The sequence below is a fragment of the Bubalus kerabau genome, chromosome 10, assembly GCF_029407905.1.
Source record: "Bubalus kerabau isolate K-KA32 ecotype Philippines breed swamp buffalo chromosome 10, PCC_UOA_SB_1v2, whole genome shotgun sequence".
Lineage (NCBI taxonomy): Eukaryota > Metazoa > Chordata > Mammalia > Artiodactyla > Bovidae > Bubalus > Bubalus kerabau.
This window is the reverse complement of record NC_073633.1, coordinates 85729490-85756087: the sequence shown is the minus strand read 5'-3', so window position 1 is coordinate 85756087 and position 26598 is coordinate 85729490. Positions and strand designations below refer to the sequence as shown.

General features: G+C 49.2%; 1 protein-coding gene and 2 long non-coding RNA genes across 7 annotated transcripts in view; 2 read left to right on the top strand and 1 right to left on the bottom strand.

Moving 5' to 3' along the window:
- Nucleotides 1–2328: 2328 nt before the first annotated feature.
- On the top strand, nucleotides 2329–17765 carry LOC129621717 (uncharacterized). Of its 3 annotated transcripts, none has more exons than XR_008699644.1 (5): nucleotides 2329–2837; nucleotides 6914–8067; nucleotides 14420–14872; nucleotides 16248–16404; nucleotides 16589–17765. It is a non-coding gene; the product is annotated as an uncharacterized LOC129621717 (long non-coding RNA). The 3 variants fall into 3 exon arrangements; XR_008699643.1 differs by lacking the exon at nucleotides 2329–2837 and adding an exon at nucleotides 6003–6786; XR_008699642.1 differs by lacking the exon at nucleotides 2329–2837 and having other exon boundaries at nucleotides 6805–8067.
- LOC129621719 (uncharacterized) lies at nucleotides 11758–21912 on the bottom strand. Its single transcript, XR_008699646.1, has 3 exons — nucleotides 21792–21912; nucleotides 13736–13919; nucleotides 11758–12199 (listed from the first exon to the last, which is right to left on the bottom strand). It is a non-coding gene; the product is annotated as an uncharacterized LOC129621719 (long non-coding RNA).
- The window catches only part of ACTN1 (actinin alpha 1), a 97744-nt gene continuing 92068 nt past the window's right edge, over nucleotides 20923–26598 (top strand). The window contains exon 1 of one of the 3 annotated variants that reach the window (XM_055538428.1): nucleotides 20923–21346. In XM_055538428.1, coding sequence (XP_055394403.1) covers nucleotides 21242–21346 — 105 coding nt within the window. In that variant the 5' untranslated portion in view covers nucleotides 20923–21241. The remainder of the gene's footprint in view (nucleotides 21347–26598) is intronic. The other 2 variants (XM_055538429.1, XM_055538427.1) reach the window with 2 other exon arrangements.

Here is a 26598-nt window from a genome sequence, read left to right as displayed (position 1 = left end):
GTTTCTTTCTGGTTTCAGTTTCTTGAGCAGTGGGGATACAAAATTTTCCCTTTTTGTTTGGTTATGTTGTTTTAAGGATTTGGTGAACCAACATACTTTAAGAAGGCTTGAAAACCAGGGAGGCTTTGTACAAATACAAGGACCTATTACTGCTATTTAAGGCTATGGTTTTTCCAGTAGTCATGTATGGATGTGAGAGTTGGACTGTGAAGAAAGCTGAGCACCGAAGAATTGATGCTTTTGAACTGTGGTGTTGGAGAAGACTCTTGAGAGTCCCTTGGACTGCAAGAAGATCCAACCAGTCCATTCTGAAGGAGATCAGTCCTGGGTGTTCTTTGGAAGGAGTGATGCTAAAACTGAAACTCCAGTACTTTGGCCACCTCATGTGAAGAGTTGACTCATTGGAAAAGACTGATGCTGGGAGGGATTGGGGGCAGGAGGAGAAGGGGACGACAGAGGATGAGATGGCTGGATGGCATCATTGACTCGATAGACGTGAGTTTGAGTGAACTCTGGGAGTTGGTGATGGACAGGCAGGCCTGGCGTGCTGCAATTCATGGGGTCACAGAGTTGGACACGACTGAGCAACTGAACTGAACTGAACTGAATAACTGCCTTTGGGCATCCCTTGTGGCTCAGCTGGTAAAGAATCTGCCTGCAATGCGGGAGACCTGGGTTTGATCCCTGAGTTGGGAAGAAAATCCCTGAGTTGGGAGAAGAAGGGAAAGGCTTCCACTCCAGTATTCTGGCCTGGAGAATTCCATGGCCTATACAGTCCATTGGGTCACAAAGAGCTGGACACAACTGAGTGACTTTCACTTTCACTTTTGTCCCCAGCAGGTTATGCAAGGGTGCTCACACAGGCCTGCTTGCTAACTGGGCCTGGAGGGAAGGAGTTCTCTTACTGGCTCCAAGTGTCATGGACAGAGTTTGAGCTCACTTGATACCTGAGTTCTGCCAGCTGCCACCCTGTGCTTGGTTGCTCAGTTGTGTCCAACTCTTTGTGACCCTTTTGACTGCAGCCACCAGGCTCTTCTGTTCATAGGATTTCCCAGGCAAGAATACTGGAGTGGGTTTGCCATTTCCTCCTCCAGGGGATCTTTCTGACCCAGGGATCAAACCTGCATCTCCTGTGTCTCCTGCATTGCAGGCAAATTCTTCATCTGTTGAGACATCAGGGAAGCCTCACTACTTCCTGCTAGGTATTAAACCTCTCTGTGGTTAGTATCGCCTACGCTCACCACTATCCTGTGCGCCTCCCCTTCTTGGCACATGGAAGACTCAGTAGGCGCATGGGGACAAGGTACTAGTTCTGGCAAATGAACTGACAGCAGAAGTTCACTTCTGGGCTGAAGGGGAAACTCATGCACAATCTTCCGGTCTCTCTCTTCCCCTGCCATGGCAATTGCAGTGGAGGCCTTGAGTTACATGGTGGGCCAAAAGATCAAAGCAGTCAGCGTTTTGGAGCAACTGCATGGAAGGCTTCTGTGAGTGGCAAATACACTCTAATTGCATAGAACACTGAGACTCTTGGATTGCTTGTTACTACTGCGCAGCCTCGCCTCTCCTGACCGACACGCAACGCGAGTCTCGGTTCCCCTCCCCTGTCTCACATGGCTGTGGCGAAGATTTAATAAGAGAACTTGTGTCAAGTCGTTAGCTCAATGTTGGCTCCTGGAAGGGACACTCTAAATGTTTGATTCTTGCCCACCCCTAGCAAGATGGTTATTCTTGGCAAAATCACACAAGGCTACCTGACTAGGCCTTCCCATGGACCTCTGGAGCATAGCCGTGATGTCAGTAGTTTCGCATGGAAGCACACAATCCTTATTAAGCAGCAGGTATTATGTATTTTGAGTTCTATCTCTCCGCACTTCCCAGTTCTTTCCATGGCAATCCTAGGGCGGTAACGTGGGTTTGTTGGGAGATACGGCACCGACAGCCCCTGGCATCCACCTTCCGCTTACAAGCTGTGAACTCCACTCTCCCTGAGCCATTGCCACCAGCAGCCCATCCACGGCAGAGAAGGGGAGAGCTGGGGCTTGGGGTGGGGGTGCTGGGAGGAAACTACCCTTGCCTCTCAGTGCCAAGCGGCACGAAAGAAACCTTTGGGAATATCAACATGCAGTAGCACCTCTGAACCTCACTTGGTCTGTGCTTTGACTCTAACACAGCAAAATAAGAAAACAGATTCCAAACAAAATTCTGAGCTGTGGGTGCCCCCCCCCCTTTTTTTTGAGTGAATTTTAAGGAAATGATGGTGGTTCTAGAAGCAAAACATGAATCTGAATGCTGAAGGAGGAGAAACAAAACACCTGTGGAAAATCACCTTTCCCTTCTCAGTGTTGGCTGGGTGTGTTTGGGGGGTGGTTCTGTGTGGGGGTTTCTGCAACTAGGCTGATACTTTTAGCTCCATCAGGAAAGCAGTTTCTTGAATCCCACGATGAGAGAGAAGAGCCTTTAGAAAGTTATATCCGGGCTCTGGTTGTATTTTCCAGAGCCAATGACTCAGGATTGCTCACCTGGACACCTTCCCCAGCAGTATTTCCCCTACACACATACTGTGTTTCACATATACACACACACGCACGCACGCACTCATCCAGTTATGAAGAAGAAGATGGGAGCATGCAACTTGGAAATGTTTTTAGCCTAACCTTGGAAAACACAAAAGATATGCAAGTCCATTTTCAAAATCTAGGCCTGGTTGTGGAGGGCCCTGGTCCTCCCTCCGCCCCTCTCTTGACCCACAGGAGCTGTGCAAGAAAGTTGAGGAAAATGGACTCTGCTTCACCACTTCATCTTATGAGAAACTAATGACTCCTTCCTCGGAAATGGTGAGTGCCTCCAGAAACCCATCCTTGTTCCTTCTTTGTTCCAAAGCAAACACTTGCCTTGGCTTCTGTTCTCGCGCTCAGACAAGATATACAGGAGTAGAGCTCCTGAGCCAAAGGCCTGGGACTTAAATGGAAATCAACACACTTTCTGGAAGCTGTGACCACAGAGAGGTGGGGCAGGTTTTCTAACAAACCTTCCAAGACTTACACATCCACGTAAGCCTGGTCCCCTTCAAAACAGTCAAAATGTAGGGATTTACTTCAAGGGTGATAATGATTAACAAGGTATCAATGTGTACGGAGCATTTGCCAAATGTCAGACTTTGTGCTAAGATCTGTGTAAGTATTTCCTGGTTGATCCTCCCAATTCCATTAATAGATGAGGAAACTGCGATGCAGGGAGGTCAAGTCAGGTCAGTATTGGGCGATGATGCTGGAGTCCAACCCAGGCCCAGAGCTCTCCAGTCCAGGCTTAGAACTACTTTCAGAACCAGGAATGAATGCCATTTTTCAGATCCTCACCGATGGCATGAGGATTCACCTTCATTTAGTTTCAATCAGCAGAATCTGGAGCATTCACATTCCTTTCTTATTTCACTGAAATCTCACCCAGGTGAGGCAAGTGGGTGAGCCTCCCAGTCCTCTTAGGGCGGGGAGCCCCGGACACTCGGAGTTAAGGAACTTGTGGGAAGTGACTCTGTGATCGCTCTTGGGGATGGGTTTGATTTTTTGGAAACAATCAAAAGCTATTTGGAGTAAAGTCTGCTAAGCTAGCTAATTTATCTCTGCAAAATCAGGCATGTTCAATATAAATTTACACACGGTGGATCATCTTATGTGGTTCATAGACTAATCATTATGAAGCCAATTCCAGAAAAGGCATTTCATGAATGGTCAGAAATTTCTTCTGAGTCTCATCCTAAATCTGCCTCCTTGTAATCTGCTCCTGTGACTCCAATCTGAATTCTGGAGCCACGTAAATCCGTCTCATCACTACCCATCTCCATGCCACTCCATCCTAGAAGCTTGGCAATCTGATTGCCAAACCAGTGGATTAGAAACTGGGAAAGAGAAAAGTTGGGCGTGCACATTAGAATCACCTGGAATGTTTCTAACTTACTGGTTCATGGGTTCTACCCCCAGGGAGTCTAATTTCATCCATCTGGCTTGGGGTCCAGGTGTGGTTGTCTTTTTGAAGTTCATCAAGTGAATTTAGCCAAGGATGAGAAGGGTTGTCTTCAGAATAGAGGATAAATTAGACCCTGAGAGGCTGGGGAACTAGCCCAGGGTGGCACAGGAACCATACTCTAGAGCTGAGCGTTAAGCCCCTGCCCACCTGCCCCTTGCTTCCTCTGGTCATGCTCACCCGACCTCACCCAGATGGCTTTCCTGAGCGTGGGGTCCCAGCAGGGACAGCAGGGGAATGACAGTGTTTGCCTTCCGCCCAGTTCTCGAGCGTTTTTGTTTTTTTGGCTGCACTGGGTCTTTGTTGCAGCATGCCGGGGCTTTTCTCTAGCTGAAGTGTACGGGAGCTTTTCTAGTTATGGTGCACAGGCTCACTTGCCCCGGGGCATGTGGGGTCCTAGTTTCTGATCAGGGATCCATCCTGTGTGCCCCCTGCAGCCCCCTGCACTGCAGGCGGATTCTTAACCACTGGACCACCAGGGAAGTCTCCACCCACAATAGTGTATGATTTCTTGTGACAAAGGAATGCTGGCAAGCCAGGCACAGGTGAAGCCTGGGAACTCCTGGGTGTTGACTCTGCTCAGCTCCACATGAGGATGTGGCCTTGGGGCTGTGGAGTCTGGTCCAGAACCAGGAGAGGCCCGTCCATGTTTGTGAATATTTCTCTTGACTTGCACTTACATTGTCAGAAGTACATGCTTCTGGAACCATGACCCCAGCCCTACTATAATGGAGTGAGAAATCCAACCTTATAGGGGATCCTGCCTCCCAGGGATTGAGGCAGGTGCCCTGTGCATCTCCTCCAGAATTTTGAGGAAGCTTGTAGAGTGAGGCTGCCTCTGTGGCTGGCTAGCTTCTGATAAGAAAGACTTTGTATCCTCATCTAATTTAATTTACTCTAAACTAAACTTATAATCTAATCTCACAGGGACTGTGTAAGTATGATGATGACGTTTTATGGAGAACGTGTGGAGGTTCCTTAAAATAACTGAAAATAGAGCTATCATATGACTCTGAAATCCCACTCCTGGATATATCCAGAGAAAAATATGGCCTGAAAAGATACATGCATCCCAGTATTCATTGCAATACCATTTACAATAGCCAAGACATGGAAGCAACCTAGATGTCCATTGACAGATGAATGGGTGAAGATGGGTGCATACATCACACATCTCCTTTACCCATTCACACACACACACACATATATATACACGCACACACACATATGAATATTACTCAGCCATTAAAAAGAATGTGATAAGGCCATTTGCAGCAATGTGGATGGACCTAGACAGTGTCATACTGAGCGAAATCAGTCAGAGGAGAAAGATCATATGACATCCCTTATATGTGGAATCTAAAAAGAAAAGATATAAATGAATTTGCAAAACAGAAAGAGACTCACAGACTTAGAAAATGAACTCATGGTTGCTGGGGGGCAGTGGTGGTGGGGAAGGGATAGTTAAGGACTTTGGGAACGTCATATACACGCTATATTTCAGTTCAGTTCAGTTCAGTCGCTCAGTCGTGTCCGACTCTTCGTGACCCCATGAATTGTAGCACACTATATTTAGTACATGCTATGTTTAAAAGGATAACCAACAAAAACCTATTGTATAGCACATGAAACTCTGCTCAATGTTATGTGCCAGCCTGAATTGGAGGGGGGTCTGGGGGAATAGACACATGTATATGCATGACTCAGCTCCTTCTCTGTTCACCTGAACTATCACTACATTGTTAATGGGCTATACCCCAATACAAAATGTTTTTGGTGTTAAAAAATTTTAAATTAAATATATATATATATATAAAACCTTATAGAACTGTGTGTGTATGATGCTGATGTTTTATATAATGTTAAAGGTACTGTGTACGTATGATGCTGATGTTTTATATAACCTTAGGGGGACTGTGTATATATGATACTGATGCTTTGTATAACCTATAGCTGGGGATATGAGCAGAGGTTGCCCTCCTGGCTGGCCCTGGCACGGAGACGGATAGAACAAGCAGGCCTCAAGGAACCAAGGCAGGGGTTGTCGCCACTGGGACTTCCTGGGGGAGAGTCCACCAACTTGCCAAGGCCTGATCTCAGTCCCCCTCCCTAGGAGCCCTGTATTTCAGCTTCTCTAGTTGTCTCTTTTTCTGTTTAAATATTTATTTGGTTGCACTGGGTCTTAGTTGCAGCATGTGGGATCTTTAGTTGCGGCACGCGAAATCTTAGTTGTGCCATGCGAGATCTAGTTCTTTGATCAGGGATTGAAACCCAGCCCCTTACATTGGGAGCACAGAGTGTTAGCCACTAGATCGCCAGGCAAGTCTCAAGTTGTCTCCCAGATGCTGTGGTCCCAGATCTGTTACCCTCTGCCACTAACAGAAACACTTCCCTGGTTGCTATTCCCCTTACCTTTCCCTTCCATGACTGTTTCCACCCACGTCCCTCAGTTCCAGGATGTACTTTACTTAGGAAACAACAGAGAATTTCAGGTCAAAGAACAAGGCACAGTTGTAGTGATTAACTCAATTGGGTACCATCTATGCACCTGAATACAAATATATTGATTCACAGATGCAAGTTCATTTGGTTCAGCCTCAAGGTAACCTTGTATGATGGTTAATTTTATGGGTTGACTTGAGTGGGCCACAAGTGCCCAGACATTTTGTCAAGAATTGTTCTGGAGATGTCCGTAAAAGTGTTTTTCAGATGAGATTAACATCTAAATGACTTGACGAAGTGAAGCAGCTTGCCCTCTTTAATGTGAGTAGGCCTCTTCCAGTCAATTGAAGGCCAAATAGAGTAGAAAAACCTGACCTCCTCTGCATGAGAATTCTTCCTTCCTGATGGCCTTCAAACAGCAATGTTGGCCCTCTTTTTCTGCCCTTAGACTCACGCCGAAGCATCGGCCCTTCCTGGATCTTCACCTGCTGGCCTTCAGACTGGAACTACACCATCATCTCTCCAGCTTGCCAACTCACTCTGTAGATCTTGGGACTTGCTCTCTTCCTTAATCACGTGAACCAATTCCTTGTAACAAGTCTCTTTCTCTCTATATATACATCTTACCGGTTCTGTTTCCCTGGAGAACCTTGACTCATCACCACCTTGCCTCAGAGATATTGCCAATATCCCCATTTTGCAGATGGAGAACGTGTGTGAGAGTCAGGGCCACCACCAGCCCTCTCTGAATCTTGATCATACTAGCTCTGCTCACCTCCTTTCTCCCTTTCTCCCCATGTCATGCTCTCTTCTGGCTCATTCTAGTTCTGCTCACTTCTTTTTCTCCCTTCCTCCCCGTGTCATTCTCCCTTCTGCAGCTTACCTTGTCCAGGTGGCAGCTCTGTCTTTAATCCCTTCCCCATCTGGGCCAGCAGGTACCTCAATCTCGGAGCTGTGATTCTTTTTCTGGTTCTTTCACAGGGAGTTGAGCAAATCGATATTTATGGGGGAGTTAAACACACATGCTGGTCTTCCCTGATTCTGCAGTCACTTCTTTTTTTAAACACTTGAAAATATCTCAGAACCCACATTATTCCATTTGGTTGTCAAGCCACACCATGGTTTTGTAGAGAAGGCTGTATTTCCTGGAGACTCTAATCTTCATTTCTTTTCCTACCACTTTGCCCTTTCCTTTCTCACTTCAGATAATATTCTCCTGCAGGTTTATTTTCAAGATAATTCAGGGAAAGGTGTTTGGCTCATGCATTTTGACCTGCTGTAGTTTCCAAAATATTTTGGAGAGATCTAGGGGGTAGGTCGGAGAAGGCAATGGCACCCCACTCCAGTACTCTTGCCTGGAAAATCCCATGGATGGAGGAGCCTGGTAGGCTGCTGTCCATGGGGTCATGAAGAGTCGGCCATGACTGAGCGACTTCACTTTCACTTTTCACTTTCATGCATTGGAGAAGGAAATGGCAACCCACTCCAGTGTTCTTGCCTGGAGAATCCCAGGGATGGGGGAGCCTGGTGGGCTGCTGTGTATGGGGTCGCACAGAGTCGGACATGACTGAAGCTACTTAGCAGCAGCAGCAGCAGCGGAGGGTAAGTTAACTTCTTTTTGGCCTAGTCTGAGTAGTTTTGATGTGACAGTGAATGTATTCTGACTTGCAGATGGTAGAAAGAAAGGAAGGAAGAATAAAAGAAATGAAAGAAAATAAAGATATCAATAGCAGTGCCCAACAGCTAAATTTATATGAATAATTCTCTAAGGATAACTTGTACTTTACCTTGGGCCCCTGATAGCTCAGTTGGTAAAGAATCCACATGCAATGAAGGAGACCCCAGTTTGATTCCTGGGTCAGGAAGATCCCCTGGAGAAGGGATGGGCTACCCACTCCAGTATTCTTGGGCTTCCCTTGTGGCTTAGCTGGTAAAGAATCCACCTGCAATGCAGGAGACCTGGGATCAATCCCTGGGTTGGGAAGATCCTCTAGAGAAGGGAAAGGCTACCCACTCCAGTATTCTGGCCTGGAGATTTCCATGGACTGTATGGTCCATGGGGTCTCAAATAGACATGTCTGAATGACTTTCACTTTCAGCCAGAAGCAGGGGGAACCAACAGCCACAGGGAGGAATATACTAGCTTCAAGATTACATTCACCCTAGGTTCTTTTTCCATCCTTCATTTGCCCCCCACCTACTCACCCTTGAGCGGCTTGTGGGATCGATCTTAGTTCCCCAACCAGGGATTGAACCTGTGCTTCCTGCAGAGGAAGTATGGAATCTTAACCATTGGACCACGTTGGAAGTCTCTATTTTTAGTTTGAAAACACTTCAACACATTCACTATTAATAATTCTTCTTTCTTCCGAGCATCTAGAGAAACAGGTCAGTAAGAGATTTATGTGGGATGATGAGGCAAATGGGAGCCCGGAAGATCTTTGAGTCCTGGATAGTGTCCTTGATGAGGCTTCTCCTCCAGACTGGAACCTGGGAACATGGTATTAAGCTAGAGCCAAAATAGAGTGAGAGGGAATGTGGAGAAGGGCTTCCCAGAAGACAGAATGTGGAAGAGAGACTTGAAGAAAAGGCTGGTGGGAAGGTGCCAGGAGGGCCATGAGGTCATGGTTTCAGAGTCCTCCAGCCCTCTGGCTAAAGAACCATTTCACTGTGAATTGTTATCCCTATTTGTTTGTGTCTTTAATAATAGCCATAACAATGGATGCCACAAAGGTCAACCCTGGGGCTCCTGCTGAGCTAATGCATTTAGTAAGGGTTGGAGACAGAGAAATAAATTGATGAAATTGTTGTTGATCCAAACACAGTTTGGCTGGCCAAGGCGGCGGAAGCCTGTGAGAAACTCCAGATGGACTTCATTTCCTCTGGGGTCCTAGGCAAGGACAAGAATGGCAGCTAGAATTTAACTTGAACACATTTAAGGTGAGGCATATGGGATGAAAGCTTACCTCAGCTTCTTATATGAGATGGAGGACTCTGAGTGGTGCCCTGAGAAGCTGGGCTGGCCCACAGGCGGTGGATACTCACTCAGTCCAGGGCAGAGGCCCACCTTGGTAGCCAGAGCAAGCATCATGCCAGTTGTAGAGGAGTCCTGGGCCCCACAGGAGTCTGGACTGCCCCTTGCTGTGTGGGGTCATCTCAAATCCCACCTGGCATGGCTTGCTGGGATCTTACCACTTTCCCTTCAAACGACATTAGGAAAGGAGGCCCCATGGGGTGGAAAGACCCACCCAAGGTCACTTGGTTGGATGGAAGCTGAGTCAGCACCAGAATCTGGCCCTTGGCTTCCTGTTGGAGTATATCCACTTTTCGTGTCTGTAAGCCCCCGACTCCTTCAACCCCAGCTCAACCAGAGGCAGGTAAACAGCAGCCTCCCAGGCCCTAGCTGGAGATGGTGGGGGATGGGGTGCCTGGGGGCTGGCCAGTTTTCAGTCATGCCCTCCGATGAATGCACACCAGAAGCTTTGCCTCATGCACTGTTATCTGTAAGGGCATGAATCCTAGAGTCAGACCTTGATCATTTAATTCCTCTGAGGCTTTCTTTCCTTATCTGGAAAATGGACAACATTAATAAGTGTGTCTAACACATAAAGTGAAATGCTCCATGAAGGATCACTGTACAAGATGAGGGACCCATGACCCCAAAGAAGTTCATGGTGTCTCAGGAGAGCCAGAGTCACCTATAACTGTACTCAGGGTATATGAACATGGTGGTTTAGGAGCAGGGGAAGGAATAACTAACTAACTAGAGTGTACCAGGAGAAGGCAATGGCAACTCATTCCAGTACTCTTGCCTGGAAAATCCCATGGACAGAGAAGCCTGGTAGGCTGCAGTCCATGGGATCGCTAAGAGTCGGACACTGAGCGACTTGACTTGCACTTTTCACTTTCATGCATTGGAGAAGGAAATGGCAACCAACTCCAGTGTCCTTGCCTGGAGAATCCCAGGGACGGGGGAGCCTGGTTGGCTGCCGTCTATGGGGTCGCACAGAGTCGGACACGACTGAAGCGACTTAGCAGCAGCAGCAGCAGCAGGGTGTACCAATGTCTGTCCTACTACTTATCAGCTAGATGACCATAAACACATTTCTCAACCTCTCTGGAGGTGACTGAACTTCTTATGCATAATACGGGAAGATTGAAACAGCACATACATTCAGGGTTATGGATTTAAGAACTGGATATAACAAATACGAAGCACCTGACACTTGCCTGGAGAACTCCATGGACAGAGGAATCTGGTGGGCTACAGTCCACGGGATCACAAAGAGTTGTAAATGACTGAGCGACTAACACTGACATCATTTAAGTAATACTATCCTTTTGGGGAATAAAGCCAAAGAAATCTTCACAGAGGAGGTGATGTTTGAGTTGGGTTTGAGAGATGAGCAGAGTTCTACAGGAAGAACTTAGAGCAGCATGGACAAGGGCATAGAGACATGGAAATATGGCTTATTCAAAAGAGAGCAAGCAGCCTGGAGATTCTGCGGCAGGGAGTTTGTGGGCGTGAGGACACAGGGACAGGTTTTTGTGGACTTTATGCCTGATGTAAAGAAATTTAGACTTTAGGACAATGAGGGCCTTTGGAGATTTTTGAGCCTAGGTAGGACAGGATCAAATTGGCATTTATAAAGATATGCTTAGCTGCCACTTTCTTAGATACTGGTTTCTTGTTCGTTTGTTTTGCCACAAGCCGTGTTACAACAGCAATAATACAATAGTGTTAAACTCCTGAATATCTATCAGAAGCCTATTGGTTGTAAGGGACAGAAAACCAAACTCAAACTAGGTGTGGTGGTTTTAAAATAGGTCCACAAATTCTTTGGTGGTCCTCCTCCCTTCCAAGAGGTAAAGACTGATACCCTCCCTTTGAGTGGGAGGGAATCAGTAACTTAGTAATGATTCTAACTGGACCGGACTTAGTAACTCACCGCTAACAAAGAGAATAAGTGGAAGTGACAATGTGCAGTTCAGAATTGAGGTAATAAAAAGCCCTTCTCACTTGCTCTTTTGAGTAACTCATTCTGGAGGAAGTCAGCTACCATGTTGTAAGGACAAGCAATCAGCCTATGGAGAGCTCAATGACAAGGAACTGAGGCCTCCTGCCAACAGCCACATGGGTGAAAGTCCAGTCAGGCCTTCAGTCTTTGCTAACATCCAGACTGAAATCCAGCGAGAGACCCTGAGCCAGAATCATTCAGCTTATACCACTCCCAACCCTCGACCTATAGAAACTGTGAGGCAGTTAATGTTTACTGTTTTCATCCAGTTTCGCAGTTCTTTATTATGCATCAATAAATAATCCGATAGGCCAACTCAAGCCAAAAAAAGGAAATTAATTAGTAAACACAACTGAGAAATCGGGAAGTAGTACAACTTCATACAGGGAATCAAGAGATGTCACCAGGACTCAGTTTTTCTTCACTCCTTAGAGCTGCCATCCTCTGCACTGGCTTTTTCGCTTAGGTTCCATGTAGCTCCCGAAAGCTCCAGGATGCAGTTATCCTCACTGCTGGGATCTCCAGGGGAAAAGACTGTGTGCCTCTCTCCCGGCAGTGCCAGCAACAGGCTCATTGACAGTCATGCATTCTGATTGGCTCTCATGTCCAGCCCAAACCAATCGTTGTGCTCTGATTGGCCCTTTGTTGCTCAGCCTTGGTGGTTAGGGGTGTGGTCAACTCTACCTGCAGAACAGGGCCTGCTGTAGAGGAGGTATCTCCCTAGAGGAAAGTCAAGGTACAGTTGCCAGGAGAGGAAATGGTTTCTGGGCAGTGAAATAATGAATATCTATTGTGCCCACACTTGCCCTGTACTTTTCCTCATGTGTCTCACACGCATTATTCCATGCCAGCCTCCTGGCTGTTCCTCAAATGCTTTCCCTTTTTCATGTTGTTTAGGTCTTAAATATTCCCTACTCAGTTTCCTTCCCCAAACACCCCATTTAAAAGAGTAACTGCCCTCTATGTCTCCCCTGTGATGTTGTGATTTATAATAAGAAATATATATTTGCTCTTTGTCCTGTTTTTGGCACAGAGCTCCTAAACCCCTCAAAATTTCCTAAGTGGTAAGAGCAATAAAGATGTCTTTATATTCATAACAAACCCCTTTCAACCACACTAGAGTTTATGTTAATTGTATGGCTTTTGGAAAGCACCTAAGGATGGGGGCTGGTTGCCAGGGGAACCAACTGTGTTATTGCAGGGTTGGAACTTTCAGCCCCATTCCCGTGACCTCCAGGGAAGTGGGAGCTGTTGGAGGTTGAATCAATCACCAGTGGCCAATGATCTAATCAATCATGTCTGTGTAATGAAGCCTCCACAAAATCCCAATAAGGACAGGGTGTCGGGGTGTGTTTCTGAATGGCTTCTGGGTTGGCGGACACATGGAGATTTGGGGAGAACGACGTGCCCCAAAGAGGACTTTAAAAACTCTGTACCCGTTCCTGCATACCTTGCCCTATGCACCTCTTCCATCTAGTTATTCCTGAATTATATCCATAGGGTCGCAGAGTCAGACATGACCTAGTGACTAAACAGCAAAACTGGTAATCTAGTAAGTAAAATGTTTTCTCTGAGCCACTCTAGCTCAGAGCGGGTTGTGACAATCTCAGAATTCATAGCCAGTGTGTCAGAAACACAGGTGGCAACCCAGACTTCTGTTTGGCATCCGAAGTCACGTAGGATTGAGCCTTGACCTGTGGGATACGATGCTGTTTCCAGGTAGGTAGTGTCAGAATTGAGGTAAATTATGTGGAGGACATCCAGCTGGTGTTGAAGAATTGTCTGGTAGTGTTGGAAAACCCATGTATCAGATCCCTACACTCTCTATTCCCCTTCCCTGCTTAATTTTTTTCCCCTGAATAATATCATATTATTTTCCTCATTTATCTTAGTATCTCCCTTTGGAATGTGAGTTTCATAGGGCAGAGATACTGTCCATTCTAGTTCCTGCTATATCCTCTGTGTCTAGAACAGTATCTGGCCCAGAGTGGGTACTCAGTACATAATGGTTGGATAAATGAATGAATGGGGTTCCCTGGTAGCTCAGCTGGTAAAGAATCCACCTGCAATGCAGGAGTGCAGGAGACCCAGGTTCGATTCCTGAGTTGAGAAGTTCCCCTGGAGCAGGGATTCTTGGGCTTCCCCTGTGGCTCAGATGGTAAAGAATTTGTCTGTAATGTGGGAGACCTGGGTTCGATCCCTGGGTTGGGAAGATCCCCTGGAGGAGGGCATGGTAACCTACTCCAGTATACTTGCCTGGAAAATCCCATGTCCAGAAGAGCCTGGTGGGCTACAGTCCATGGGGTCGCAAAGTCAGACATGACTGAGTGATTAAGCACAGCAAATGGATGTTCACAGCCATCCTGGGAAATAGGTGGGATGAAGGTGATTCTTCTTCTGTTAGAGGTAAGGACATTGAAACTCGAGAGATGGCTCCTGTTGGCAAAAAGATTAAAAAGAATTTTTTGGAAACGTTAATTGCAGAGTGCTAATGAGAAAACAGCAGAGGGGAACTTAGTGGATTACAGTGTGTTCCCACCAAATGAAGGTTAAATGATGCCCTGATCAGTGGTTCAAGTAGAGAAACTAGTAGAACTGAGTCATCCTCTGGCACTGTGGCGATACAGGCCTCCTGAAAGCAAAAGAAACACCTGCTCTATCACAGTCAGAACTTACATCATGCTGGGAGTCGCAGTTTAATTTCAGTAAATAGCAACAGTCACATTTAAATGAAAATGGTTCGTTTAAATCTTATTGGTTTTGCCATTTCCGTTAAACAGAATCTGTAACCTTGTTTTGATTTTATCTTGGTGGTAAACCTTAAGAAGATTGTGCCTAGTTTTATATTTGTGCACATTTAAGGACCATTAAAACAAAAATTAAGTAACTTTGTGAAAATTTGTATCCTTTATAAAGGGACTTACTTTGTATTTCAGATTGTGAAACACTGTTTCCCAAGGCTCAAACCCTCTTGTCATTGAAGATCTGAAGGAGGAGCCTAAGGATGTTCTTAGCACAGTTCTTAGCACTTCAAGACCATCTGGCAAAGTCCAGCTCTCTCAGTTTGCAGGCGAATAAACTGAGGAGCTTGGAGAAGGAAATAGCAACCCACTTCAGTGTTCTTGCCTGGAGAATCCCAGGGACGGAGGAGCCTGGTGGGCTGCCGTCTCTGGGGTCGCACAGAGTCGGAAACGACTGAAGTGACTTAGCAGCAGCAGCAAACTGAGGAGCTCAGGTCTTTTGACACCCCACCCCCACCCTTGGGGCTCTTCCTCTGATGTTATCCTGTGCTCAGTTAAGGACACCTGCTCCCCAAAAGCTATACCATTATTTCCACGGAGTGACCTGAGCAGGCCTCTAAGGATGAGCTTCTATGGAAGACCAGTGGGGTAAGCTGGGATTGATAAGACCCCTGAGGAATTCACTCCCCTAGCCTGGGGTCTGCCTGTCCCTCCCAAGGGGGTGGGGGTGGGAGGGTACTAGTCACCAGGAATTTCCCACTTGTGACTTGGGTGTTTCGCTCTGGTAGTTGCTGGGAACTAGAGGCAGCTGGGGAGAGACCCCCACCCTCCTCAGAGGGCTCAGGTTGGGGAACCCACCAGGCACAACTGTCCCCGGATTGGAGCTGACCTCAGGGTGATTCTCTGAGATTTCTGAGGTTTCTATTTGGATTGACCCCTGGACTTTGGGGTAGCTCCCATGTAGCTCAGTTGGTAAAGAATCCACCTGCAATGCAGGAGACCTGGGTTCGATTCCTGGGTCGGGAAGATTCCCTGGAGAAGGAAATGGCAACCCACTCTGGTATTCTTGCCTGGAGAATCCCATGGGTAGAGTAGAGGAGCCTGGTGGGCTATAGTCCATGGTATCGCAAGGGTCGGACATGACTTAGCAACTAAAACACCACCACCTGGACTTTGGGGGAGAGATATATGCAAAAAAAGGTGAAAACAAGGGCACCAAACCAGCTAGATGTTCCATCACCTAAGATCTAAAACCTGAGAGCTGGGCAGAGCATGAGAACCAAAGAAACATTTCTGCCTGCTCCAGGTCAGTCTTTTAGTAAAGATTCTGCAAGAGGGACCCTGCCCATCATCTTCTTTCCTCCCCTGATGAGCCTGTGGTGGGAGGGCCAGGAACTGGGTGCGGGTGGCTGAGGACTTGGGCCTGAGGGCTGAGAGCTGCCTGCAGGGATGAGAAGGATGATGACCTGGTCAGTTTCTCCAGCGCTGGTTTCTGGGGGAGGTCCAGGACTGACGAAATGCTTCTGTGGATGATGATGGCAAAGCCTCCCACAGGTTGAAGGGGGAAAGGGAGGCCCAGAGATGAAATTTGACTCAGGTCATTTTTCATTCAACAAAGACTGTGTTGGATCTTTTGTGTTCTAGGTGCTGTGGTAGGCTGGGGGTGGGGGCGGAGTAGAAGGGTAAGACTGTATAAGGGCTGTAGGAGATGAAATGTGGGCAAAGGACTACAATAAAGCAAAGCAAAGCAAAAAAGAAAAAAGGCTCTTTTCAGTTACAAATGATGTGCTGTAGAAGCTCAGGGGAGAGTGACTTAATGCATTCAATTGCTGATGAGTGATTTCCCCTCTCTAGCCTTCTACAAATACAATCATTCCTTATGAGAAGCCCATAAGGAACCTTAGTCTGTAAGTCAGAGGTTCAGGACACAGTGAAGGAAACCCCCAGATCTCTGGGATTGTGAAATCCGTGGTGCTTTTGGTTTCCAGAATCTTACAGATCCTACTTGCGTGTTTCCCCACAGGGCCTTGTGTGGTCATTTCCAGACTCAGGAGAAGATGGGCCTAAGGAGCACTGGAGTGGTTGTGGCAGCAGGACAGGCTCCCGGCTAGAACTCTGCATTCTTTACATTCCTGGCATATGTCAATCCAGTTCATTTTTATCCGAAGACTGTGTTATTGGTAACTATCTGTTGGATGGATGCATTTTAGGGGAGAAAGCCTATGGTTTGGTCCCAGCTAGACCAAGAGGCTTGGGAATGCCAGGACTCTTCTTGAGTCTCTTAGTGTGCTGCCTGGCACAAAGTGGGGGCTTGGTAAGTACTCCCAGAACTCATAGACATACCATTCCTCCCTCTTTCCAAAGGTTCTTTCAGCTACAAAGCACTTGTGGCTTTCTGGGTGACTCATCACTGGCTGGAGTGGGGCTGCCTGCAGCGCTGGTAATGGACTAAACTAGCCTCTCAGAGCTGGTACTGAGCCAGGAGTTCCATTCCTCGAGGAGCTGGGGAGAGAAAGCCCCAACTGGTGGAAAGGACCTGAGTGTTTTCCTGACCACTGACCTGAGACTCCTTCAGTCTCGATTCACACCCACTGGCCTATAGAATGGCAAGACCTCTGCCCACAAGCACAGTTCCTTTGTCATCGCATCCAGAGAAATCCAAAAGGACGGAAAAGGGGCTGGAAAGGCTGAGCCTCTGGGGAGAAAGGAATCAGTGCTGTTCCAGATGAACCCTCCCATTTTCCTTCATGATCTTCCCTTACTCTAACTGGGTTGCTGATGTGACCCCAGGGATTATTTCTTTTTCATTATTAAAAAAATATTTATTTATTTGGCTGTGCTAGGTCTTCTTTGATCTTTGTTGCAGCATGTGAATTTTTTTTTTTTTTTCAGTTGTGGCATGTGAATTCTTAATTGCAGCTTGTGGAATCTATTTCCTTGGCCAGGGATCAAATCTGGGTTCCCTGAATTGGGAACATGGAGTCTTATCTGCTGGACCAATGGGAAGTCCCTATTTCTTTTTAAAGGAGCTGCTTTTCTTAAACATTTTTATTGAAAAGTCATAATGGACCTGCTCCAATGCAAAACAAAACAGCTCCCACAAGGGGCCAAACAGTCTCCCCAAACAAGCATTTCTGGAATATTTGCTAAACATCTTATACTGCCTCTAAGAGAGGACCACATCTTTCTTCTTTGCTTTTATATCTTCATAGAGCAATTGCTTGATAAATATTTGTTGAATGAACTAATTAATTAAATTTGGGGAAATTAATAAAATATGCATGTCATCATCTGTTATCTCAAGCAGCTAAAAAATAAATTGCTGGGACTTCCCTGGCAGTCCAGTGGTTAAAACTTCACCTTCCAATGCAGGGGGTGTATGTTCGATTCAGGGCCAGGGAGCTAAGATCCCACATGCCTTGCAACCAAAAAACCAAAACATAAAACAGAAACAATATTGTAACATATTCCATAAAGCCTTTACAAATGATGCACATCAAAATCTTTAAAAAATATAAATAAATTGCTATTATCAATGGCAGTGGGAATGAGAGTTATTGATTCAAATGGTCAATAGGTATATGACAGATTAAACCCATAAAAACAGACCACTACTCACCAATCTTCATGACTAAAATTTAAAAAAATAACACTGAGTGGTGGGAGAACATGGAGCAACTGAAATTCTCACATTCTGCTGCTTGGAGAGTAAATTCTTAGTTTGTTTGAAAAATTAGCAATATCCACTAAAATGAAACATATCTCTACAATAGGATGACATAATTCTCTTCCTAGGTATATATGTATAATTTCTCTTGGATGTGATATATATGTAATATCTCCAAGAGAAATTATTTTTCCAAGAGAAATGTGTTCACCAAAAACACACATAAAAATATAAAACTGTTTATAGCAGTTTTATTCAAGTTTCAAACTGTAAACAATACAAATGACAGGAGAGTAGGTAAATTACTTAGCATGTACTTATACAATGGAATACTGCACAGGAAGAAAACAAACAAACAAAAATCAACTGCTGATACAAGCCACGACATAAACAAGTCTCACAGACATTAAACTTAGTGAAAAATCCAGAAACCAAAGTATGCATACTGCTTGATTTCAGAGACAACTTTTCAGGCCTTACTTTCCAGGCCTTTCGGCCACGTCTGATGTTGCTGATGCCCCTCACTTTGATGTTTCATTCTGGATTTTCAGGACGCCATGTTGTCCAGGCTCCCTGCGCTTCTTCGGACCATTTCCTCTCTGTCTCCCCCAGGGGTCCTTGTTCTTTACAGTTCCTTTCTGAGTCCTGCTCCTCTGGGCGCTCTTAGCTCCACCGAGGCATTCTCCCTGGAGTTCCTCATGGTGTCCATGCTATCCGTAGGCAGATGACTCTCAGATTCTGTTTCCCCTCAAGTCAGGGCTGTGCCATCACCTGCTTACTGGACAGCTGACTCTGGACAGAGCACTTCTGGTTCCAGCACTACCTGGATTATTCCAACTCCTTTTTTTTTTTTTTAATTTCATTTTATTTAATTTTTGGCCACACCACACAGCATGTGGGATCTTAGTTCCCTAAGGACTGAACCCACGTCCCCTGCATTGAAAGTGCAGAGTGTTAACCACTGGACCACCAGGGAAGTTCCCTCCAACTCCTTTGCAACTGGTTGTCACAGCTTCCAACCAGCCTTGCTCCCCTCAGAGAGGCATGTGGCAGAGAAGGCCTTCACTGCCTGGCTGCTGTCCACCTCTCCAGCCCTGTCTCTGGTCCCTCCTGGCCTTGAATTTCTAGTCTGGCCATGTTGAAAGCTAGCATTCCGTTTATACCATGCAGCTTCCTGCCCCCATGTATCAGCTCACACTGCTCCTTCTGCCTGGAATAATCTCCCACTCTCCTCTTTGTCTGGCTGGCTCTTGTTCTTTAAGGCTCACTTGAATTCCCCCTCCTCCAAAAAGTGATACCTGGAGCTTCCTTTCCTACACTGGGCTCAAAGTCCACCCTCTCTACCTACCCTGCTACAGTCCCCTGGCTGGGGAAGTATCTATCTCCTTGTAGTATATTTTTCTGTGTGTCTCTGCTGGACTGCCAGAGGCAAGGAGTGTCTATACATAACATCTAGCACATCCCCTGACACATGGATGCGGCTCCACAAATATTTATTGAGAGAATGAATGGCTGCCGCACCATCATTACCCTCGATATCAGGTTTAGAGCCAGAGTTTAGAAGCGGATATAAAATAGTCTATAAATCTGCTGTCTCCGTGGCTCAGAAGCAGTGCTTCCTCAGCCAGGGACTTGTAGAGGGCACACTGCTGACCAGTGACACTTGTATAAATGTGCGAGATGGACTAATGGTGCAGGCAGTGACACATCCCCCGTATCTGCTGACGACAGCAGCGGCTGGCTCTCCTGGGAGTCACAGGCACTTTTTTCAACTTTCCCATCTGTTGGCCTTTCAGGTAACCTAATTCATGGCCCTTTCTTACTCCTTCAGTCACCTCTGAACTGACGGTTGTTTTCACAGTAAACCCAGCCATCCTTCAGGAGCATACATGGATTAAGCACTACTCTGTGCAGACGCTACTGGAGGCCTCTGGCTCCCGTTCTTGAGTCCCCGAGCTCTAAGAGGAGCCCACCAGGGTGTGAGCCCACTGGGGCGATCCGCCACTTACTAGGACAGGCGTAGAGCAGGCAGGCTCCACGAACTTAAAGGTGTTTCTTCGCTCTTGCCCTCCTTCCTCCAATAACAATAAGGCTTTGTTTGTCAGGCATAGGGTTACCGGGTTGGCTTGTGGAGCTCTGAGAACCCGATAAATCCCCGTTTTAAGCTCATCTTTGGGAAATTCAGTTTCTCCGTCGGGTCAGGGGTGTGTATTGAGGGGGCGTGGAGTAGGTAGATCGCTCAGAGCTATTAGGTGCTGCCCAGGTGTGTATAAGGATAGTTCGGCCCTGCCAGCCCGCGGGAACCCGCAGCGGAACCCGGGAAGCTGGGCGACTTAGACCCTGAGCCCAAGGGAGGGCAGCAAAGGAGCCCGCGGCGAGGCGGGAAAGCTGTGTGGCTTCGGAGGCTGATGGCTGGTCAGAAACCTGGCTCCGGCAGGGCAGGGGTCCGCCGGGTCGCGCCGCGCGGGGCGGGGCCGGGGGCGGAATCAGGAAATTCCCAGGAAATTCCTTTCCATTCTGGCACTCCCCGCCCCCCTTCCCCGGGTGCCGATCTCTCCGGACCCTGGGAAACAGAAAATGAAATGCTTTTCGGGTTTCTTCGCGTCGGTCCTCCAGCCCCTGGCAGTTATGGGCTTTGGAGCGCGTGGGAGCGCAGGACGCCGCAGCAACGGAGTACTGGGCCTTCCTGCGGGATGGGAGCGTGTCCAATGCCCCGGCGGTTCCTCCTGGGGCTCCCGAGCGCGCGGCCGCTCGGTCCCCGAGCTCGGGGAGGCGTCCGCCGGCTTCGGTCCCGTTCAGCTTAAGCTGGTGTCACATGAGCCGCGCGGGGGAGTGGGAACCCGGGGAGTGGGCGGGGGCGTGCGCGCCGGGAGGGGGCCGCCCAGTCCACCTATATGCGCCGCGGCCCGGCTGACGGATGCCAGGAATTCCCAATGAGAGGCGAAGGGGGGAAGTTTGGGCAACTCGGCCTGGCCAATGGAGAGCCTCCGGAGGGCTCTGCCCCTGCCCCTCGCCCCCGCCCGCCTCTGCGCCCGCAGCGCGAGTGTGTCCGCCTCGCTCAGTGTGCGTGGAGATTAGGTCTGAGCGCCGGCGCTAGGTAGGCAGTCCGCGAGCTCCAGCCGCCGCCGCCGACGCCCCCAGCAGCCGCCTTCGCCAGCAGCGCCGCGGCGGAACCGGGCGCAGGGGAGCTAGCCCTGCCCCGCCAGCCCAGCCCAGCCCAGCCCAGCCCCAGCCCCAGCTCAGATCGTCCCGACTCCCTCCCCACGCCGGGGCAGCAAGCCGCAGCCGCCGCCGCCCGGAGAGAAGGTGGAGGAAGAAATCCAGCCCCTAGCACGCGCGCACCATCCATCATGGACCATTATGATTCCCAGCAAACCAATGACTACATGCAGCCCGAAGAGGACTGGGATCGAGACCTGCTCCTGGACCCAGCGTGGGAGAAGCAGCAGAGAAAGGTAAGCAACCTCCCCGGCCCGTCGCAGCCCCGCCCGGGGCAGCTCGGCTCGCGGGGCTCTGGGGTTCTGGGCTGCGAACCGGTTCCAGGCGCGCACGAGCGGGGGCGGGGGATGCGCGGCCGCAGCTAGGTGGGGTGTTGGGTTACAGGCGCGGGGCGGAAGGGGGAGAGCCCCGGCCCCAGAGCCCGCGAACGCCGAGGCTGAGCGCTGGGAGGTGGGGCCGCCCGCGGGCAGGTCGCCTTGGGGCGGGCTACCCAGGCCGCCCGGCTGTAGTCGCCGCGGCCCCGCGAGGGCAAGGCGCGGGGGCGGTGCTCCGGAGGCTGGGGCTGAGCCCCGGGCTCGGTGGCAGTTAGCTCCGGATCGATTTTCCCTTTCCTTCCCCGCCCCTTGACCGCCTTTCCATATGGCGTGCGGTGGCAGCGCGCTTCCTGGGTCGCCTTGGTACCTGAAGGGGACAAGCTGCATGGGTCCTCCCAGCCTCAGTCCGCCGGCCGAGGAGGCAGCGGGCGTGGCGGGATTGGCACCCACCTCCGGGTCTGTGTGGATGTGGACCTGCCGGAGTGGGGTTAGGGCCGAGAGAACCCGGGACCAAAGCGGGCTCCCCAACGGGCCCTGTGGAGGCGGGGTCAGGGCGGCAAACCGTTTTATTGCTTAACTCGGTGCTTGGTAGCTGCAAACCGAGATGAGCTTGCGTCTGCGTCCTGCCTCTCCGATCCCCGCTCATTCCTGGCAGATGGCGAATTTGGGCAACTTGATCTGAGTTGAGGGGCTCGGTAGGGCAAGGCATTGTCTCTGGGGATATTTGGGGTCAGTCCTTGGGGTTCCATGCTTAGCCACCGAGGCGCGTCCCAGTGCCGGGTGCGCGCTCTCCCACGGGCGCCGGGCTCAAAGCTGGCGAGGGGACCCGGGCACAGCGGCCGGTGGCAGGAAGAGGTCAGAAACCACTCTTGTTGGGGGGGGAGGGCGCCCCAACCGTGCCTTTGCTTCCTGCCTGCGCGGTAAGCTCTTGCCCCAGGCGGCCACGTACCCTGAACACCCTTTTCCCTCCTCCCCCGCGGCCCGCTCCCATCCGGTCCCTTCTTAACCCCCACCCCCACCTCCACCCCTCCGCTGATCTGGGAATGGGGTGGGGGGGACACACAGGATGGCGCGTCCCCCTGGATAGTGCGGTTAGGGCTGGGCTGGAGGGAGAACGCTTATGTCCAAAAATGGTAACATTCATTCCCTTTTTTAAACTTAAAAGGGGGGGGAGTTTAGGGAGCCGACTGAAGTTTTTTTTTCAGCCAAAGGCATCCTGTATTAGCTCACTCAGGAATCCTAAGCCCTGAAACTGGCGCCCTTTTACTCACTTCATCAGACAAGCAGAGGTAATTTAAAACAGCGCACAAAGGGCTTCCCAAAGCAGGGCGACCTGAGCCCCAGGGTCTTGGCTTCTGCTGGGCCCAGCCCTCTGCAGCCGCGCCAGAAGGTTGCCCTGCTTCTAGCCGACTTCTTTGCCTTGCGGCCGTTACTTAAACACCCCTCCCCCTCTACCTGTCGGGCCCCTCCGGGAGGGCTGGGGGAGAGGTGAGTCCCTCCCTCACCTGGTTTATCTCCTGGGTCAGTTGTACTGTTGGGGAGTTGAGAATGGAATAATCTGGAGATTCTCATGGGGGTAAAGGTTGGGGAGTTTCAAGGTGCACCTTCCTTGAGAATAGATTTTAAATTGGACAGGAGGAGTGGGATTAGTGTGTGGTGGATATTTGGGGGTCTTCTGTGGCGGGGTGGGTAGAAGAGTAGAAATTTCTGTTTGCCTAGCACCTACTGTGTGCCTGGTGGGGTGGAGTGACAGGACTGCCCAAGAATTAGGAATTAGGTCCTTTTAAGGACTGTGGGACTAAGCATTGGACCTGCACATGGTATTCAATATTATCAAATGAATGAATGAGTATATTAAAAGCAGTGGGGGAGAAAAATTAGTGTCTCTCTTTCCCTACACACACACTCAGAACTCTGACCTGGGTAGTAATGGGTGTGTACCAGGCTTTTGGGCAGCCAGGTGGGAACAGGGTCACCTGGGAAGGTTGGTTACCCAGGGACAAACCCCACAGTTCCAAGAGCTTGGGATTGGCTGATGTATGCTGGGCACTGTTCTAATCGTATATATTGTTTCAGTTGTTACTCCCAGCAGCTCTGGGAGCTGGGCAACAGGAGGATGAGGAAATGAGGGGCAGAGGTGGAAGTAACCAGCCTAGCGTCCAGACAGCTGCATGGTGGGGCTGGGTTGCAGCCGTGCTCCAGCAGACAGCTTCCCCTCACTTGTCCTTAGTTGGTGAAGGAGGCCGGAAAGCTGGGTCTGGCACCTAGAGCCTGCAAAGATCTTGGACCAAGGGGAGCCAACCCCTGCTTTGGTGGGGTTGATGGAGAAGACCCACAAGCTCTGGGCCTTGATTGAATCTGGTCCACAGCTTTTTTTTTTTTTCTGGGCCATTAAGTCTCTGTAACCTCAGTTTCTGCATATTTCCCCTGGTTCTCAGCAGGCTGGTGGGGATCTAAATTGGTATTATAACGGGAAGATCAGATTTAAAGTAACTTGGTGCTTTTGACAGTCTCCCTGCTGACCCTGGGAGGTGAGGGTTGAGTGGGACAGAGCCGACAGTTCCAGATGGAGGCTGAAGAGTGAGGGTGGGGTGAGGAGGGGCAGAAGGAGGTCACGGTGCTATGAGATACAAAGGCCACTGGGCAGGAGGCTGAAGACCCCCGTGTTCTGTCCTAGACTAGACAACCTGGACTGTGGGTGAGACTTCGGGCCAGTCATTTCGCTTCTCTGAGCTTTTATTAGTTAGTTCAGCAAGTACTTTTGGAGCCCCTACTCTGGGCCAGGCTGGGATCCTGGTGCAGAGGGTGGAGCGTGAACTAGGCAGGCCAGGTCTCTGTCCCCGAGGCCCTTCCATTCTGTTTCCTCCTCCGGCCTGCCCTGCCCACCCCTCAGGGCTCCTTACAAGCATCAGATTAAATGACTTCTTGGGTGAGGCCAAGGCTGATGCAGATGCTGGTAGAAGTCTGTGCAGGTAGCAGGCATGACTCAAGAGCCTGCCTTGGGTTGGCCACGGCTTGTCCCTTCAAAGAGTGCTTCAGTGCAGAGTTCATCATGCTGGGCGCCTTGCCTCAAGACACAAAATGCTGTGGCTTGGGGGAGTTTACTGGATTTCACAGTCTTTCCGATGTTGGAGGCTGAGAACTGAAGCTGTCTTTTCTAGGGGCCCCAGCTCTGAACGCCCATCTTTGGGGAATGGCCAGAGTCCTCAGTTTATTCCCTTACATGACTCTCACACACATCCTCGTGTGTGCTCATGTGTGCCTGGAGTCAGCTTGGCTAGATTTTGAGTAAAATCCTGGCTCTACACTTGTATGCTTGCAGCCCTGGGCAAGTTACTTATCCTTTCTCAGCCTCCAATTTCTTATTTATAAAAAGACGCTAATACACACTCCCCCCCTCCCCCCCCCGACCCTCTTTACCGCTGGGTCGACAGCAGAAGATATGTAAAAGGGCCTCTTCTGCTGTTCAGTTTTATTCTCTCTCTTCCCTCTAAATCTGGGAGGCTCTGGTGTACTGTGTATTCCCACAGGTGCCAGCCCTGCGTTTTTGTTCTGTTTTTCACATGAAGGACCTTAATTAATATTTGTTGAGCTGATGGATGTTCAAACAGAGAGACGGCCCTGGCAGGTGAAAGAAGGTAGTTGTAAATAAGCCCAGATCCTGATTCCATGTCTACGTCAAGCCAGGTTGTCAAGCTATGTGGCAGGAAGAGAGGCTGCTTTATTTACATTTGCTTCTGGACTTTGAGGGGCTTCCTGGTGGCTCAGCGGTAAAGTGTCTGCCTGCAATGCAGGAGCCACCGGAGACATGGGAGGAGAGCATGGCAACCCACTCCAATATTCTTGCCTGGAGAATCCCCATGGACAGAGGGAGCCTGGCAGGCCATGGTCCATGGGGTCACAAAGAGTCGGACTGAGCATGCATGCATCCATGTCCTGGACTGTGAGATCATCATCAGAGGAGCTACCAAGGTTACCCACCAAGGTGGAGGATTGCAAAAGGGGAGAGTCTGCCATAGGTGGGTTTATCTGGGGAGGATCAGGATGTCTGCCTACCTGAAGGCAGGAGGTTAGGAGTGAGTGATGCCTGGTAGCGATAAAGCCTGAGAGAGGAGAGAATTGGCCCTCATCACCATCCTCATACCTCTAGGGTTCTTCGCGATTCACTCCTTGTCAGTGTCCATGGGGGCAGGACCCAATCTGTCCTGTGCTCTGCAGAATCCCTAGTGCCTAGTACAGAGTCAGACCTGTTGCATGTGGTCCAGAAATGATGATGAAATAATTGGATAAACATCATGCATGGCTCCTAACTCCAAGCCAGGGCAGTAGAGATTGGGATGAAATGCTTTACATTCCAGATAAACCATCCCTTTCTGGGACTGGATTCTGGCTCCAGTCTCTGCAGGTGGACATGCTCTGGGGACCCTGGTTCAAGTCCTCACCCCTCCACTGGCTAGCAGTGTGATCCAGGGTGAGTCACTTACCTGCTCTGTGCCTGATGATGCCAAGAGGGAAATGGGGATAATAATTGTTCCTGCCTGAAATAGCTGAGTAGAAGCTTAAAAACCAAGTAAGGTATATAGGGAATTTAGCATAGCACATGGGGTATAGCGAGTGCTCAGTAAATGTTAACTATTTTGAGGAACCAGAGCTGCTATGGCCTTTTTAACAGGATGCTTTGAGATAAGATGCAGTATATAAATCTGCTTCCGAAGGAGGCCAGGAGTGTGTTGGAGTTGTGTTGTCCTTGACCTTTGACCCCAAATTCAGCGCTGGCTGATTGAGTGTATCCCAACCTTTCCGTTTGCTCAATCCCTTGACCTATAGAATGGTATAGAATCCTTTGCCTACCCTTTTCCTATTTCCTGGGAATCCACGATGAAGAGGTGAATGCCGAAGTGCTTAAAAACATTGTCGGCTGGTTGTAATACAGGTAAAATGACCTCAGTGTCTTTAGGCCCCTCTGATAATTAACTGATGAATGCCAAAGTGCTTAAAAACATTGTCGGCTGGTGGTAATACAGGTAAAATGACCTCGGAGTGTCTTCAGGCCCCTCTGATAATTAACTGAGCGCGTTCTGCAGGCCCTGCTCACACTCCCAGCAGCTCACCCAGCCCTGCTTGGCTCCAGATTGCAGCTGCCTCCTCTCTGAAACCCGGCCCACGTGGGTGCT